Source organism: Felis catus, chromosome A2 (genome assembly GCF_018350175.1).
Source record: "Felis catus isolate Fca126 chromosome A2, F.catus_Fca126_mat1.0, whole genome shotgun sequence".
NCBI classification, from domain to species: Eukaryota; Metazoa; Chordata; class Mammalia; order Carnivora; family Felidae; genus Felis; species Felis catus.
Window position 1 is genome coordinate 8,028,998 of NC_058369.1, and position 15,942 is coordinate 8,044,939.

The 15,942-nt window shown below is 52.6% G+C and overlaps 1 protein-coding gene across 6 annotated transcripts in view; it reads left to right on the forward strand.

Moving 5' to 3' along the window:
* ILF3 (interleukin enhancer binding factor 3) overlaps positions 1 to 15,942 on the forward strand; it is a 31,223-nt gene that overhangs the window by 10,965 nt on the left and 4,316 nt on the right. Inside the window, exons 2-19 of one of the 6 annotated variants that reach the window (XM_023245352.2) lie at positions 755 to 853; positions 1,235 to 1,464; positions 1,623 to 1,800; positions 3,918 to 4,065; positions 5,513 to 5,604; positions 5,993 to 6,088; positions 6,760 to 6,871; positions 7,285 to 7,382; positions 7,951 to 8,062; positions 8,171 to 8,281; positions 8,591 to 8,790; positions 9,209 to 9,376; positions 9,834 to 9,971; positions 10,058 to 10,234; positions 10,332 to 10,485; positions 10,639 to 10,692; positions 14,110 to 14,475; positions 15,570 to 15,698. In XM_023245352.2, the coding sequence (XP_023101120.1) occupies positions 851 to 853; positions 1,235 to 1,464; positions 1,623 to 1,800; positions 3,918 to 4,065; positions 5,513 to 5,604; positions 5,993 to 6,088; positions 6,760 to 6,871; positions 7,285 to 7,382; positions 7,951 to 8,062; positions 8,171 to 8,281; positions 8,591 to 8,790; positions 9,209 to 9,376; positions 9,834 to 9,971; positions 10,058 to 10,234; positions 10,332 to 10,485; positions 10,639 to 10,692; positions 14,110 to 14,475; positions 15,570 to 15,698 (2,566 nt within the window). In that variant the 5' untranslated portion in view covers positions 755 to 850. Of the gene's footprint in view, positions 1 to 754; positions 854 to 1,234; positions 1,465 to 1,622; positions 1,801 to 3,917; positions 4,066 to 5,512; positions 5,605 to 5,992; positions 6,089 to 6,759; positions 6,872 to 7,284; positions 7,383 to 7,950; positions 8,063 to 8,170; positions 8,282 to 8,590; positions 8,791 to 9,208; positions 9,377 to 9,833; positions 9,972 to 10,057; positions 10,235 to 10,331; positions 10,486 to 10,638; positions 10,693 to 11,142; positions 12,573 to 14,109; positions 14,476 to 15,569; positions 15,699 to 15,942 lie in introns of those variants that run through there. The other 5 variants (XM_023245354.2, XM_023245358.2, XM_045045512.1 and 2 more) reach the window with 5 other exon arrangements.

A 15,942-nucleotide genomic window follows, 5' to 3' on the forward strand; every position in this document is an offset into this window, starting at 1 on the left:
GTAATATTTATTTTTCGAGAGAGGAGAGTGTGCTGCCCGCAAGCCAGGGAGAGACAGAGGGAGAGGGAGACTGAGGATCTGAAGAGGGCTCCATGCTGACACCAGAGAGCCTGTTGTGGGCTCGAACCCATGAACTCTGCAATATCATGACCCGAGCCAAAATCGGGTGCTTAACTGACTGTCCCCCCCTTTCAAAATAAATAAACATTTAAAAAAAATCGGGAATACTGGGGCACCTAGATGGCTCAGTTGGTTAAGTGTCTGAGTACAGCTCGGATTGGGTCGTGATCTTGCAGTTTGTGGATTTGAGCCCCGCAGTGGGCTCTCTGCTGTCAGCAAGGAGCCAGGTTCAGATCCTCAGTCCCCCTATCTCTCTGCCCACCCCCCCCCGCCCCCGCTTGTGCACGTGTGCTCCCTTTCTCTCTCTTTCAAAATAAATAAATGAACTTTGACAAAATCTAGCATACTTTACATTAAAAAATAAAAGTAAAAGATGAAAGAAGATGAAATAGAAATCCTCTAGATGTGGGTAGAGTTGGATTCTGAAACCAGCTGTTTTCATTTTTAGGGAATTTTATAATTAGTTTGTGCCTCGGCTTACCAGCGGTTACCTGGAAATAAGGATGTGTCCTGCTGTGTTAACAGGGCCCCTCACGTGGCAGCACCACTGTCTTTCATCCTGCTCAGTATCTGACTGCTACAATTCATCCGTGTATGAAATACTTGAAACTAAAATGATTTTCTGATCTTATAGATAGTTGAAGTATTGATAACACCAAGGAAATCTGTCACAGTTTGAAAAGATAAGCAAACATTTGATTTCCAGACACTACAGAAAAAAGAAGTAAAAATGGTAAGTTTTTAAAAATTGTAAATACTATTTCTTTATTCATATTCGAAGATGTAGCATTTCCCTAAAGCATTTGATTCTCCTATTTTTTCATTAGATTTTTTGAATGATAAAATACTGCTGCACAGTGTAAGAATTCACACACATACGTACATGTATATACGTATATATATGAATGCCTGAAGTGCCCCCTTCCTCTCAGCTGCGTCGAGAATGAACGGCCGTTTTCATTCAGTTGTCCTGCTCCCCACACCTTCAGGAGCGTCCCCCTAGGTTTACTTGCACACAAGTGACGAAGCTTGATTCTGCGTTGGGTGGCTTGGAAGAGGAGTGGACGCTTGTGTGGTCTCTGCATTGTTTTTAACTGAGTTTCCACATTTCCAGCGTCCGATGCGAATTTTTGTGAATGATGATCGCCACGTGATGGCAAAGCATTCTTCTGTTTATCCAACCCAAGAGGAACTGGAGGCCGTCCAGAACATGGTGTCCCACACAGAGAGGGCTCTCAAAGCTGTGTCTGACTGGATAGATGAGCAAGAGAAAGGAAGCGGTGAGCACGCCGAGTCTGAGAACGTGGATGTGCCCCCAGAGGACGAGACCAAAGAAGGGGCTGGGTAAGTTTGAGGTTTTGGGGCGGTGGGGATCTTTCGTAGAGAGACTGGCCAGCGTAGGGGTGAACGTCTCCTTTTCTAAGAAACTCCAGCCTTTCCATGGCCTCTGGGTTCTGGCTGTGCTGAATCCCTCCCTGAGCATCCTTCGGTCTGTCCCTCAGGGAGCAGAAAACGGAGCACATGACCAGAACCCTGCGGGGCGTGATGCGTGTTGGCCTCGTGGCAAAGGGCCTGCTGCTCAAGGGGGACTTGGATTTGGAGCTGGTGCTGCTATGTAAGGAGAAGCCCACGACTGCCCTCCTGGACAAGGTGGCCGACAACCTGGCCATCCAGCTCGCTGTGAGTGTGACCGTCTCCACTGGGTGGGGTCAGACTGCGCATGTTGAGGGTGCAGGGCAGGGGAAGAGCGGCCCGTTCGTGCTGTGCACCAAGAGATGGCTCCAAACCCACCCTTGCACGTGTGGGTGGATGCCACAGAACTCTAAGGCTCTACGGACAGTGCCTGGCTGCATGTGATAGGCCCAGAGCTCTTTCAGCTGGGAAAGACTCCGTGTCTGCTGTGCTCCGGGGTGCACTGGGCTGGAACTTTACGCCCGGAGCCAATTGAGTCGATGGGTGTCGATGGTTGAATAGAAGGTGCAATTATTAACTCTTCCCCACTGATCCAAAACTGGGCACGAGAACTTTTTAAAAACCAACTTTTCGGGGGCACCTAGGTGGCTCGGTCCGTTAAGCCTCTGACTCTTGATCTCACCTCAGGTCTTGATCTCAGCTCAGAGTGATGAGTTCAAGCCCCACATTGGGCTCCACGCTGGGTGTGGAGCCTACTTAAAACATAAAAACAGCTTCTTCATCTTGTTACAAAAGTGTTGCATAAATAATTGCTTCTGACATTTCTGGAACATTTACTACACCAGAGCCTAGGCCACATGTGCTGTTTATGTTATTTCTTCGTCCTCGTAACAACCCTTTGAAACAGGACTTTATCATCTGAGTATATTAGAAGATGTGACTGGGATGCAGGGAGCTGAGTAGTTGACCTCAGCATCCCTGGTTGGTGAGTTCTGGGGCTTTAGAACCTCCATGTGCCGCCACCCTATGCTGCACCCCTGGGACACATTCACCCCATTTAGCAACAGGATAAGCAAAAGAAGCAAGTGAAAAAACTAAGAAATCTCATTCCTTGGGGAAACACCCTGTTCATTTTCATACGTAAACATGCATTTTCTTTGCCTGTGACTGATAATTTGGGATTTCGGATGGTGGTCAGAATTGAAAAGTAGAGCTAGTGCAGTACAGCAGACACTTCTGGAAGGCTGTTTCAGGGAAATGAAGCCTGAAACTTTTCTGTTCCAGTGGTAATTCTTAAGTTAATTTTAACTCGCGTCTGTAAAAAGCGTATTCATTGATGAAAATTACATTGTTGTGAATGTTTCTAAAAGAAAGACCCCTTTTGTAAAAAGCCAGTCTTTAAAGAAAGGTACAAACAGTGTATTTTTACTGACTGAGATTAGTGTTTTCTGACTGGGGCAGTTTGGTCCCCACAGAGGACATTTAGCGAGCTGGAGACAATTTGGGTTGTCCCAGCAGTGGGGCGTGGGGTGCTGCTGGCGTCTGCCAGGTGGAGGAGGCTGGAGACGTCTGCCCAAATGGCCTGCAGTGCAGAGGATGGCCCCACAGCCCAGAACGCTCTGGCCCAGAACGTCCGTAGTGCTGAGGTGGAGAAACCCCATTTTAGGTTTTCCAGAGTGCATCTGTCCTCCTCCTTTATGTTTTCCCTAACAAATCATAGAAGCTTGAATTCTCTTCTTCAGGGCTCATAAACTAGTATAAAGGAGAAAGTGGAAGCCAGGGTGTTGTCATACCCTTTTGTAGATACGTGCATTTGCAGCAAACATATGCTTTTTTTCTTAACGCATAATGTGACACAAATTCTCTTACTACACAGTTTTTTTCCCCACACTGATGGCTGCTCATCTCAGTATGGAAATACGGGTGGTGGATGCCCGCTCTGCTGGGTGTTGTGCTTTCCGTGCGGTGTCCGTGTGAGCCTCCTGCGGCCTCCTGGTGTGGGTCGTGTCACTAAGTCCATGTTAGAAATTAGACACCAACATCGTAATGAGATTAAGTGATGTGCCCAAAGTTACATAACTGGCCAGCGACAAAGTAAAGATTCGTACCCTTGGTCTCCTTGGCCCAGAACCTAAAGCTTTGTTTTGCAAAGCTCCCCGTGAAAGTTTCTCTGCGTAGAGACCTCTGCTCCGGAGTACACAGGAAGTGGCTAAAGACCCAGTCAGTAAGAGGGAGGTCCTGATACCCTAGATGAAGGCACTGCTCTCATGTCACACCCCAAGAAGTTGACATGTGTGCTATGGTAACCAGCAGAGACAGATACAGCTGTTGATTGCCAGCCTTGAGGAAGAAGTATGTTTTGAAAGTTGCATTTTCTTTTGTAGGCTGTTACAGAAGACAAGTACGAAATACTCCAGTCTGTCGATGATGCTGCGATTGTGATAAAAAACACAAAAGAGCCTCCATTGTCCCTGACCATCCACCTGACCTCCCCTGTTGTCAGAGAAGAAATGGAGAAAGTATTAGCCGGAGGTAGGGAGGCTGAGAAAGGCCAGCAGGACTTTGGAAACTTGGTGTTCCCTCGCCAGCCAAATGTGCTATTCAGTTTTAGACTGCTTTGATAAAAGGATACCGGTGTAGCTTTGACCACCTTTACTCTGAGGTCACACCTCCCGTTCAGTTTCAGTGCTTGGGAGTTTGACAAAACGGTTGCACTAAAAGTGAGTAGCACTTTTCATAGAGGATTGCACCATTTTTATCTTAATCCTTGAATGTTCTCATCAGTGTTAAACTTGGTTTTTCTGTCGAGCGTTCTTTGGCCTTGAAAAAGGGTGTCCCTGGTGATTTTATGGCTTTTAAATTACGGAAGACAACCAGATGGTTTCTGCATGAACATCACGATGGAGTTGTGCAAACAGCTTGTGTTGCAGCAGAACCGAGGGCTTCTTGGTTTGTCCTCTTCCATTGGCTGCTTTTATCAGCTGCCGTGATGGAAATGCAAAGAGTTGATACAGAGTTTTGGATAAAGTTTTCAACAGTTGTGTGATTTTCAAACCAAAACCTCAGAGACTTCTAATGCTTTCACCATTCAAAGGCCACCAAGGGCCCCTCACGCGTCTCTTCCGTGCGGATGTTTTTTAATCACAGATCTCACACCGCAGAGTGAAGGTAACAGGCCTTATCCAAATCCCTGACACGCAACTGGCAGCAGTGACAGTGCCCCGGTTCTGCTGCAGCAGAGGCTCACACTCTGCGCCCTTGTTGCTATTTGATTACCTTTGGTTCTGATACCTGATTCCAATTATCGATTTAGGGACGCTGGACCTTTGACCAACAGGACTCTCTCTGTCAAGGGCTGGGGCTAGGGCAGTCCCGCCTGGTGGGCGGAGGTGGTCCCCTTTGCTGCAGATGCCTCAGGGGATGGCCGTTGTGGGAAGCAGAGAGGGAGTTCATTTCCACTCCCCCCACCTATTTTGGTTGTTTTTATTTTTGGGTTCTTTTTTTGGTTTTTTTTTTTTTTTTTTTTTGGAGGGAGGGTTGTTTCTTTTTTGTTTTTTGGTGGTTTTTTTTGTGTTTTTTTTTTTTGCTTTTGTGTTTTTTTGCTATTGAAATTTTTAGCATAGCTAATTTATTGGGAGATCATGGGGAGGAAGCAAGGTAATCGTCTATTAGAAGATAGGATCCACCTATCTGTCCCCCTCCCCCATGGGATTATTCCTTTTAGAGTAATTTCCCACTTTTGTTTTTGTTACTGTTTTTTGTTTTTGTTTTTGTTTTTTTGGAGGGGCCTCCGATTTTTATGATCTCCTCAGGGCAGAGTTAAACACACTCTAGCTTCTCCTTCCCTGGTCTAGGGTGGAGAGGACTTGAGATTCTGGGAGCCTCGGCTGCCCTTTAGGAAGCTGCCACATCCCCTTTCCACCTGACAGAAACCCCTTGGTCAAACTGTGCCTTGTCTTCTTATTCCATCCATGAATAGAAACGCTATCAGTCAACGATCCCCCGGACGTTCTGGACAGGCAGAAATGCCTTGCTGCCTTGGCGTCCCTCCGACACGCCAAGTGGTTCCAGGTTTGCATTTTGTTCTTCTATTTGTCTTTTGGTAGAGAATTCCTAAGTTTTAGCTTGGCTAACTTTCACCATAAAGTTTCGGTAACATTGAAGATCGCTGTGCCGCACTTAGTACCTGCAGGCGTGCAGTTGCTAAAGGAGCGCGCACAGACAAATTTGACACCCCCAGAGGAGGCTTGTGACTGAGTAGGTGGGCTGCTGCTGCTTTGTGCCAAGAGTAACCTTGTTCTCGTCCACCTGGTGAAGTTGCCACTGACCATGCACTTGATGGTCTTGAACGTTCACCGTTTACCCTTGACAAAGTAGCGCCTTGAGACTCGTGTTTTTCATGTTTGCCTTGTGTTGAGGGAGGTTCCTTGGTGTAAAGAGCCTGTACTTTGTTCTCTAGGCCAGAGCCAACGGGCTGAAGTCGTGTGTCATTGTCATCCGGGTCCTGAGGGACCTGTGTACCCGCGTGCCCACCTGGGGTCCCCTCAGAGGATGGGTAAGGACCTCGTAGCCGTGGCCATCTGGGGTTCGTGTGCATAGAGACTTTCTCCCGTATCCCAGTAGTACGTTATGGTAACTGGGCCCGAGTGGCGCTTCGGGGTATGGCCGAGGCACCCCTGTGCTAGCCATATATTGAGGGAGCACTTTGTGCCACACCCTGGGTGGGGGATGAGAGCTAGACCAGAACCCCCCCCTCCCGCCCCACCCCGTGGTGGGCACAGAGCTTGGCCTAAGGAGAGGGCTGGCCAGGTAGCACTTCCTGTGATATGCTCTACTCCAAGAAGAAGCATTTTTGTAGCTGCTCTTGGAAAGGGGTCAGCAAACTCTGGGGCCCATAAGCCAGTCTGGCCAGCTGCCTGTTTGTCTACAGCCCATAGTTGAGAGTGGGTTTTATATTTTTAAGTGGCTACATAATAAATACAAGCACCTACATAAAGGCCACGTCTTGGCTTCTTGGCTTCTACAGTCTGAAAGATTTAACGGTTATCTCTTTAAGGAAAAGTTACCCAGCTGGGCTCTAGTTGTCCTGTCTTTGGTTTAGCCTCAACTTGTGAACTTGGAGTGCTCTGATACCCCCTCCCCCTAAACACACACACAGTGACAGCTCCTCGATACAGGCTGACCACCTTCTGGACAGTGGAGTTAACTGTCCGTCTTGCCTTTCAGCCCCTCGAGCTTCTTTGTGAGAAGTCCATCGGCACAGCCAACAGACCCATGGGTGCCGGCGAGGCCCTGCGGAGAGTGCTGGAGTGCCTGGCGTCGGGCATCGTGATGCCAGGTTGGGGCCTTGTGCTTTGCAAGTTGCAGGGAAAGGACAGGGATTGAGGCCACTTCCTGGCGGGTCCCTTGACCGGGTTAGGGCAGCAGCAGCCCCGTGTCCCCCCTAGGACTGAAGCATGTGACTACCCTCTTGCACCATCATATCCAGCCCTGTGCCGGCTCCGCAGCTGTGACTCAGGGCGGATCCGGGGCAGTGGTGACCCACTCCCACGCGAGCTCCTTGCTCTGAGACACATGGATTATTTCTCTCATGGGCTGGATGCCGAGTGGGTCACCGAGCTCAGCGTGTTTTCCAGAGCTGGGTGTGGATGGGGCGTGGGGGGTAACGCACCTGGTTCCCTCAGCCAACACAACTCTTCCGAGATGCTAAAAGATAATCCTCTGCATATCTTCCTTGTTTCCTGCCTTCAGATGGTTCTGGCATTTATGACCCTTGTGAAAAAGAAGCCACTGATGCTATTGGGCATCTAGACAGACAGCAACGGGAAGATATCACACAGAGTGCGCAGGTATAGTCATCGCCATTGCCAACGTGAGCCCTTACCCAGTCTGTAATCACTGGCTTCCAGTTCCATTACTGGGTATTTTCAGGGTAGCCACTGGACTCGTAGGCTCAGGTTGGGGATCGAAGGTGAAGGGATCGTGCCTGATACAGGGCGCCCCAATCTGGGCTGCTTCTTTCCCCTGGCGCCACGCGTGCTTGTCGCCTATCCCCTCGGCCTGCTCGAGTGCTGTTTTTGGACACCGAGTTCAGCGGGGAGATGTATTTGCTGTGTGGACTGCTCCAGGGTCCTTCCCTTGCAGGCCCACCACGTGGCTCCGTGTGGCAACCAGTCCCCAGGTTGGGGTCTCCTGTATTCCTGTTGAGGGGGGTGGTCACAGGCTGGCCTTCCCCCACAGCAAGGCTGGGCCCTGGCAGTCAGGCCTTCCCCTGGCTGTTGGGGGACCCCTTGCTGTTGTAGGGGAGACCCTTAGCAACCCCCTCAGCTCCCACCCCTTCCAGAAGGTATTAGCAAGCGCACACACTTTGGCGAGGAGCACAGGGCGGCTAAGTCAGGTCCTCTTCCCCTTCTCCAGCATGCTCTGCGGCTTGCTGCGTTTGGCCAGCTCCATAAAGTTCTGGGTATGGACCCTCTGCCTTCTAAGATGCCCAAGAAACCAAAGAATGAAAACCCAGTGGACTACACAGGTAAGCATGCCGTGGGGCCTGGGCCCCAGGCTGGGCGGCGGCAGCACAGACTCCTCGCAGAGCACAGGAGGGATTCTCAGCTGTTTCTCTCGTGATCTCTTCCTTCAGTTCAAATCCCCCCCAGCACCACCTATGCCATTACACCCATGAAACGCCCGATGGAGGAAGACGGGGAGGAAAAGTCTCCCAGCAAAAAGAAGAAGAAGATTCAGAAGAAAGGTACCAGCATTCACTTCTAGCCCTTAGTGTATCTTCCATCTGGCTCAATTAACAGTCATCCCAGAGTGACGAGATGCTCGCTTTGGCTTTAGTTTTCTCAGGTGTGATCTTTCCTGAAATGACTAACCGTAACGTAGACGTAGAACAAAAAGTGGGGTGAACGTACTCGGGAACGACACAGATGAGGCCTTGGCCTGTGCAGGCGCCTGGGCCGCTGTGCCGTGCCATAGGAGGCCACCAGCAGCGGTTCCTCCTCCCCAGTTGAGCGTTGGCTAATAGTCCAGAATGATGTTGGTGTTCTCTCTCTAGAGGAGAAGGCAGAGCCACCTCAGGCTATGAATGCTCTCATGAGACTAAACCAGCTGAAGCCAGGACTGCAGTATAAGCTGGTTTCCCAGACCGGTCCAGTCCACGCCCCCATCTTTACCATGTCTGTGGAGGTAGATGGCAACTCATTCGAGGCCTCTGGACCGTCCAAAAAGACTGCCAAGCTTCATGTGGCCGTTAAGGTAAGTGGTGAGCAGTGTTGTGCACCGTGTGCTTGTTCTGAGGACAACAGAAGCGCTTCTGTGTGTCGGGCTCCTTCAGAACCATTACACGGTCTCGAAACCCCCAGTGTGGACAGCGTGAGGCTTAGAGAGGGTGCGTGAAAATTGAGAGGAGTCGAGTTTTGAATGTGTGCCAAATCATACGTGGAAGAATAGCTTTGTCGTTGTGGCTGACAGAGAGTCCCCAGATGTGGCTGGGCATCAGAGTTTCATGCTGGAAAGGGAGTGGGATGGCTAGTGGAGAAAACACCCTCTGGATTGCTGGATGCCACCCTAGAAGCTTCTGATTCAGGACCCAGGGGGTGGGGGGAGAGCTGCGTGGTTGGCCCTGGTACTAAGCCCTCCCTAACTGGGGGCCCTGCGGGTGTCCCTCCTGCAGGTGTTACAGGACATGGGCCTCCCTACTGGGGCTGAAGGCAGAGACTCCAGCAAGGGGGAGGACTCGGCCGAGGAAACGGAAGCGAAGCCGGCCGTGGTGGCCCCTCCACCTGTGGTGGAAGCCGCTTCGACCCCCAGCACCACCTTCCCCTCAGATCCCACTGCCGAGGTGAGCACGTGGTGGGTGCCGGAGTGCCCGACAGGATGCAGCAGGCAGTGCTGTGTTCTATGAAACCAGGGTGGTTGCTGGTCCTGCTCATTTTCCCCAAAAAGAGTAACTTCCAGTCCAGGAGCCTATACAGGGAGCTGGGCGTGAGCCTTTGAGCCACGACCGAGAGGGCCCTGCTGATGTTGACCCAGTGCCCAGGGCTGCAGTGGGGCAGCCCTGGGTCAAAGTCAAGTCATTCCCCAGAAGTCGGATGCAGGTGGAGGCAGTCCCGTTGCTGGGAGGCCCTCGGATGACTCCCAGAGGCCGGGGGGGGGCGGGGGGGGGGCGAGGGTGGTGAGAGAGAGCAGGGGAGATAGCGTGGAGGGCGTCTTTTCATGATTCAGGGGTGGCTGCCTTCCTACACGTGCTGGAAAGCCCTTAGCTGAGTTTTTTGGTTTTCTTTTCTGTTTTCCCTGAGAACGTAAAACAGCAGGGGCCGATCCTGACCAAGCACGGCAAGAACCCTGTTATGGAACTCAACGAGAAGAGGCGCGGCCTCAAGTACGAGCTCATCTCCGAGACCGGGGGCAGCCACGACAAGCGCTTCGTCATGGAGGTGAGCGGCCAGCTCCCCCAGGAGAGTCCCCCCGCCACAGGAGAGGGTGGCGTCGGGCCACACCGACACACGTCTGTTCTTCCCAGGTCGAGGTGGATGGACAGAAGTTTCAGGGTGCTGGCTCAAACAAAAAGGTGGCAAAAGCATATGCTGCTCTCGCTGCCCTAGAAAAGCTGTTCCCCGATGCCCCTCTCGCCCTGGAGGCCAACAAGAAGAAGAGAGCCCCCGTGCCTGTGAGAGGTGGACCGAAATTTGCTGCTAAGGTAAGCGTTGCCCCTGTGGTCTCCGGCCGTGGCACGAGCTCACCCGTGGTTGGGGTGTGAGGTGGACGTAACCGGTCTCCGTTCTTTCCCCGTGCAGCCACATAACCCTGGCTTCGGCATGGGAGGCCCCATGCATAATGAAGTGCCCCCGCCCCCCAACCTCCGAGGGCGGGGAAGAGGAGGGAACATCCGAGGTCGAGGGAGAGGGAGAGGATTTGGTGGCGCCAACCACGGAGGCTACATGAACGCCGGTAAGGACTCTCATCCCGTGTCGTCCCCACGGGCCCTGCTTGCTCCTGGGAGCGTGTGGGTCCCCTGGGATCGGGTGACCGGCGGGAGACTCTGGGAGAGGCGGGGGCGGGAGCCCCGCCTTCCACCCCGTAACCCTGTCTGTTCCTTTCCAGGCGCCGGATATGGCAGCTATGGGTACGGAGGCAGCTCGGCAACGGCAGGCTACAGTAAGTGTGTGTTTCTCTTTGTCTGCGGTTTGGGGGGAAGCTACAGCGGAGCTCCCACGCCGGAGTTGGGACGGGGCGGCCCACCAGCAGCAGCCGCCTTGAGATTTAAGAGCGGCTCGCACCTTTTCCCAGTGATTAGGGCAGACGGTCCTCAAGCCCCTATTCTGCAAGAGTGTAGCGTGTTCTTTAAATGTTAACACATGTATTTGTGTGACTTGAGAATTTCTTAAAAGTCAGAATTTTAAATTTCTCTGCTTTAAGCCATGCGAAACACCAGTCCTGTGATTATGCTTTTCCTGACAGTGCACAGCTCTTGTCTTGAGAAGGAGCCTTCACTGGGGGGTTACAGGAGCAGAGAAATCTAAAACATGAATTTCAAATGTGGCGCTCTGTGCCATTTTTCAAAAGAATTCTAATTTTTTTTCTCTGCTCTGTCTCCCCCTTTTGTAGGTGACTTTTTCACAGACTGCTACGGCTATCATGATTTTGGGTCTTCCTAGAGCATCTAAAAGTATTGCACACAAAATCAACTTTTTACTCCAATTTTCTCGAACTCCAAAACCCAAAGTGTCCGTGCTGTGCCCCTGTGCTTCACTGGGTTTCTCAACCGTGGCTTGTCACCGCAGCTTGTCTGAAACTCTTAGCCTGCAGAATTTAAGACAATGGCAGTTTTTATCGTGATTTGCCTTTGAACTTGGTCATATTGAAGTTCACAATAAGTGGAAAACAATTTTCAGAGAATGCATTTTTGTGCAGAATTGCACAGAATTCTAGAGCCAGCGTTGGTCAGCATCAAGGCAAAAGCCCACCTTTGCTTTTTATGGAAAGCATTACTTTATTTAAGAGACAGATAATAATGCATTTTAATCTACCTTTGTCTTAATTTACAGCAGGTTTTGTATGAATTTTTAACATTTTAACAAATTCCCAAATCTGGTTGATGCCTTTGACAGTAATGAAAACGATTTTATCACATCTGAATCCAGAGCAACTGGCTTTTTTTTTTTTTTCCTTTTTTTTTTTTTTTTTTTTTTAAATCTTGTAAAACGTGGGGAACATCGGGAATTGTACATTGTGCTAAGTTAACCTCTCCCGCCTTTTGTAAATGCTCTGGTGGGTTCTTGTTTGGGAATGCGGTATTTCGTGGCTGGTTTAGTTAGAGGTGAACTCTCAAAGGTATCAAAACTGTGCTTCCATTATTAGTGCAGGAAACAGACAGGCTCTGAGGGAGAGAGAACGTGGAATTTTGCAAGTCCTAATCACAGCTGCAAATGCATGGGATTCTAGAGTTTGTTTTTTGTTTGGTTTTAACGGGGCTTTAAAAAGAATTAAGCAGAAAGACTTAATATGTAGCCCAATTCTCCAGTGAAGAACCGGCCTCAGCGGGGCCTGTGCTGCTGGGTGTGCAGCCATGATGGATTCCAGAAGGTCTGGAATCTTCTGCCCTCTCACCTTAGGGTGCAGGCTGGAGTTCCTGACTTCTCCCTGTGTGCAGAGGCACACGGAGGCAGTGGGATTCTTTGCTGAGACCCCCGTTTCCCAGTGGAAGTCCTTCTTGGAAAGGGCATGGTTGGGCTCCGGTCAGCAGGCCTTTGCCGCAAAGCCTGTCTTTGAGTTGACTTGCAAGATTTTGCGTTTCTTCGGTAAAAACTGGTCAAAATGGTTACTATACAATTTGTTCCCAGAGGTTTGAAACATTCAGTGAAACTTTTTAAAACTTTGCATGATGTATTTTTTTTTTTTTTTTAGAAAGTTATTGTTTGAGAATAATGTCTTTTTATACCAGGAAATAGTTATCCTGAAATGACGTTGAAAACTACTCCCCCCACCCCCCTTTATTTTTTTTTTTTTTTAATCAATACATGTTAAAGTAACAAGTCCTCAGTACTTGGCGTCTTCATTCATTCCTGTGCTTGAGGAGGGACGAGGAGGTGTTCAGTTTAGGCTGTGGGGCAGCCGAGGTGGTGGGGTTCTGAGAGGGGGTCTGAAGAGGACCTCCTGTCCTCCAGCCTCCTGGCCAGGCCTCCGCATGTTTGTTCCCTTGCATCGTGGGCCATGTCCTTCTTGGTGTTTTGGCTTTGTGATGGGGGCGGGTGGAGGGGTGGAGGAGGCCGCCTGAAGAAAATAAACTGATGTCACAGATCAGTTTTATCCAAATTCTTGTTCAAACAATCCAAGACATGGCAGTGTGGGGTGCACATCTCCAGTGGGTGGAAGGCACGTGATGACTCCCAAATTAGAACTCTACCCAAAAGGCGGGGAACCCTTGATGTTAAGTGGGAAGGAAGGCTAGGCTGTGTGGGAGTGTCCCTCCCCCTCCCTCTCACCCTGGGCACGGTGCGGGGTGGAGGGGCACCAGGCTGTCTGTAGATGGGCAGCACCGACAAGCAAAGGCATGCCCGCAGGCACCCCTGCCCCGGGAGCCAGGAGCTCCGCTGCCCCCACGTGAGCGTTGGGGATTGCCCTGCTGGGCTCGAGAGCCACCCACACGCCCCGGCCTCCCCTTCCTCCCACCGCACTTTAGCCCACCCATCCCCCATCGGCCCACCTGAGTGTCTGGTGGGGGTGGGGTGTGGACACACCTGTCTCGTGGGATCTACACCTGGTGACCAAAGGAGAGTCTTACTGTGACATTCTCAGCTTCAGGGTCTGAGAATGTGGCGGCCTCCCTGCACGCTTGTCAATCCTGCTCGGTCCGCCTGCCCCCGGCAGCTGTGCTGGGAACAAGGAGGGGCCCTCTGGGGGGGCCGTCTGAGGCTGTAGCTTGAGGCCCAGCCTGGATGTTCTGATCCTGACTTTTTAGCCAGTCTCCTTTCCCCCACGTTTGCACGAGTCACACCAGAGAGACGCCCCAGGTCATTTGGCCAAGTCTCCGTTTGTTCCTCCAACAACCATGTCAGACTAGTTCTTCCAGGAATGAAACCAGGTTTAGGGGCCTCATTAAATGTCTGGGGGTCACCCAGGCCTGTGACTGCAGAGCCTCTTCCCAGCACAGCGGGGGGGGGGGGGCGGTGGGGGTGGCCGGCTGCTTCTCTGGGGCTTTGCTTTTTTCCCTGTCACCGTTGGGGACATCTGGGTAACAGTCGTGAATGTCATCTCGCGCTCGGATCTCATCTCATTGTAATGTTGACATCCGCTGCAAAAGCTGCTGTTGGCGTGCTGTCCTGCCGCTGCTTGGCAAAGATCCATTGTTGTCATCAGCTGATGGGTGAGTGGAGCTGAAGGCTGGACCAGTCCAAACCAGGCTGCTTTAAGGACCGGAGCCACTGCTCCTCGCCCTCCCACCTCCATTCCTCTGCCCTGGCCTGGGCAGTGGGCTTGCGGGTCAGCCTTCAGGACCCACAGCCACGACCTTCCCTGTCTTTCCCCTCCCCCGGCTCCCCCATCCTATGCCTGACCCGCTGCCTTCCTGTTTAGGTCAGTTCTACAGCAACGGAGGGCATTCTGGGAATGCCGGTGGTGGCGGCGGCGGGGGCGGTGGTGGCTCCTCTGGCTACGGCTCCTACTACCAAGGCGACAACTACAACTCACCAGTGCCCCCGAAACACGCTGGGAAGAAGCAGCCCCACGGGGGCCAGCAGAAGCCCTCGTACGGCTCAGGCTACCAGTCCCACCAAGGCCAGCAGCAGTCCTACAACCAGGGCCAGTACAGCAACTACGGCCCCCCACAGGGAAAGCAGAAGGGCTATAATCATGGACAAGGCAACTACTCCTCCTACTCAAACTCCTACAGCTCCCCCGGGGGCGGGGGCGGATCAGACTACAGCTACGAGAGCAAATTCAGTGAGTTGGCTTCCAGGGCCCCGAGGCCTGGCCGGGGTCCAGGCCAGCGGCGCATCCCGTGGAGTGGCGGAAGCTCAGCATTGCCCTGACCTCTTGCCGAGGGACTGGAAGGAAGCCGGGCGGTGCTGGCTGTCGGGTGGGCTGTAGGGAAGCCCTGGAGGCAGGGTTCCCTTGGCCCAGATCCGTGCCTTTCCCTCCCCATCCATCTCCTCCTCCGAAGGCAGGCCTAGCGGAGGCTCCTATGCCAAGGAGGCCTGTGGGTTGAGGCTGGGGCACAAGGGTGGAGTCTGAGTCTGGGCCAGCTGCCGTGAAGTGACCTCCAGGGCTCAGGCGACCGTGTTGTATCAGGCCCCTGAGGGCGCGTGAGCTACTTCTCCCCTCCACCTCTCCCTCCACCTCATGCACAAACCCAGCAGGCTGCAGCTGTGCTGACAGTGGAGTAGGAAAGCGTAGATGTGCACTTGTTTCCTGTGAAGGGACGTTGGTCAGCGAGAAGGCCAGGGACCTTAAACGTGTATTTTGAGAGAGCGAGAGAGTGCGCAAGCGGGAGAGGTACAGAGCGAGAATCCCGAGCAGGCTCCATACTGTTAGTGTAGAGCTCCACGTGGGGCTTGATCTCATGACCCATGAGATCATGACCTGAGTTGAAATCAAGAGTGGGACGCTTAACTGAGTGAGCCTCCCAGGCACCCCCCCGGGGTCGGGCAGGGACTTTAAAGAAGCTGTTCTGTGTGTGGGCGGAGGGCACTGGGTGCCTGGTGACAGGTGGGTGGGAGGAGAAGCTGCTGTGTGCTTCCCGAGGTGGGGGGAAGCTTGGGTTGGAGGAGTGGGTGGGAAGACAGCGTGGAACAGGGCCTCAGAACTTGGTGGCCGGGCCGCCCCAGAGCACGGGGACCTTGCGGTGCTCCGGCCAGCCCCTAGCGCTCCTCAGTTGAACTGACATGTGCCAGATTTAAGCAGCCAGGACGAGGGGGATACGCAAAGGCCCGCGGTCTCAGCCTGGGGCCTGCCCCTTCCGGGGCCACAAGGATCCCAGACCACCCCAGCTGTGTCTTCACCGAGGCCCCTTAACTGCACTGTCTTCTCTCCCCCAGACTACAGTGGTAGTGGAGGCCGGAGCGGCGGGAACAGCTACGGCTCAGGCGGGTCGTCCTACAACCCAGGGTCACACGGGGGCTACGGCGGAGGTTCTGGGGGCGGCTCCTCATACCAAGGCAAACAAGGTGGGCCTGGATCGGCAGGTGGCACAGCACGGCTCGGGAGGGGTCCGGCGGTGAGGGGTATCGTACGCCCGGCGTGGGCAGGCGGGCACCGTAGGCAGGGCTGCAGCGGTACGTGCCATCTGGCTTCCATGTGGGGTGGGGACGGGGACAAGGAGACAGAGACGTGGGCACATGGCTGCGGGCACACCTCCAGCTTCTCGGCTTTTCAGAAGCAGACATCCAGATGCTGCCCTGCTCTTAAGAC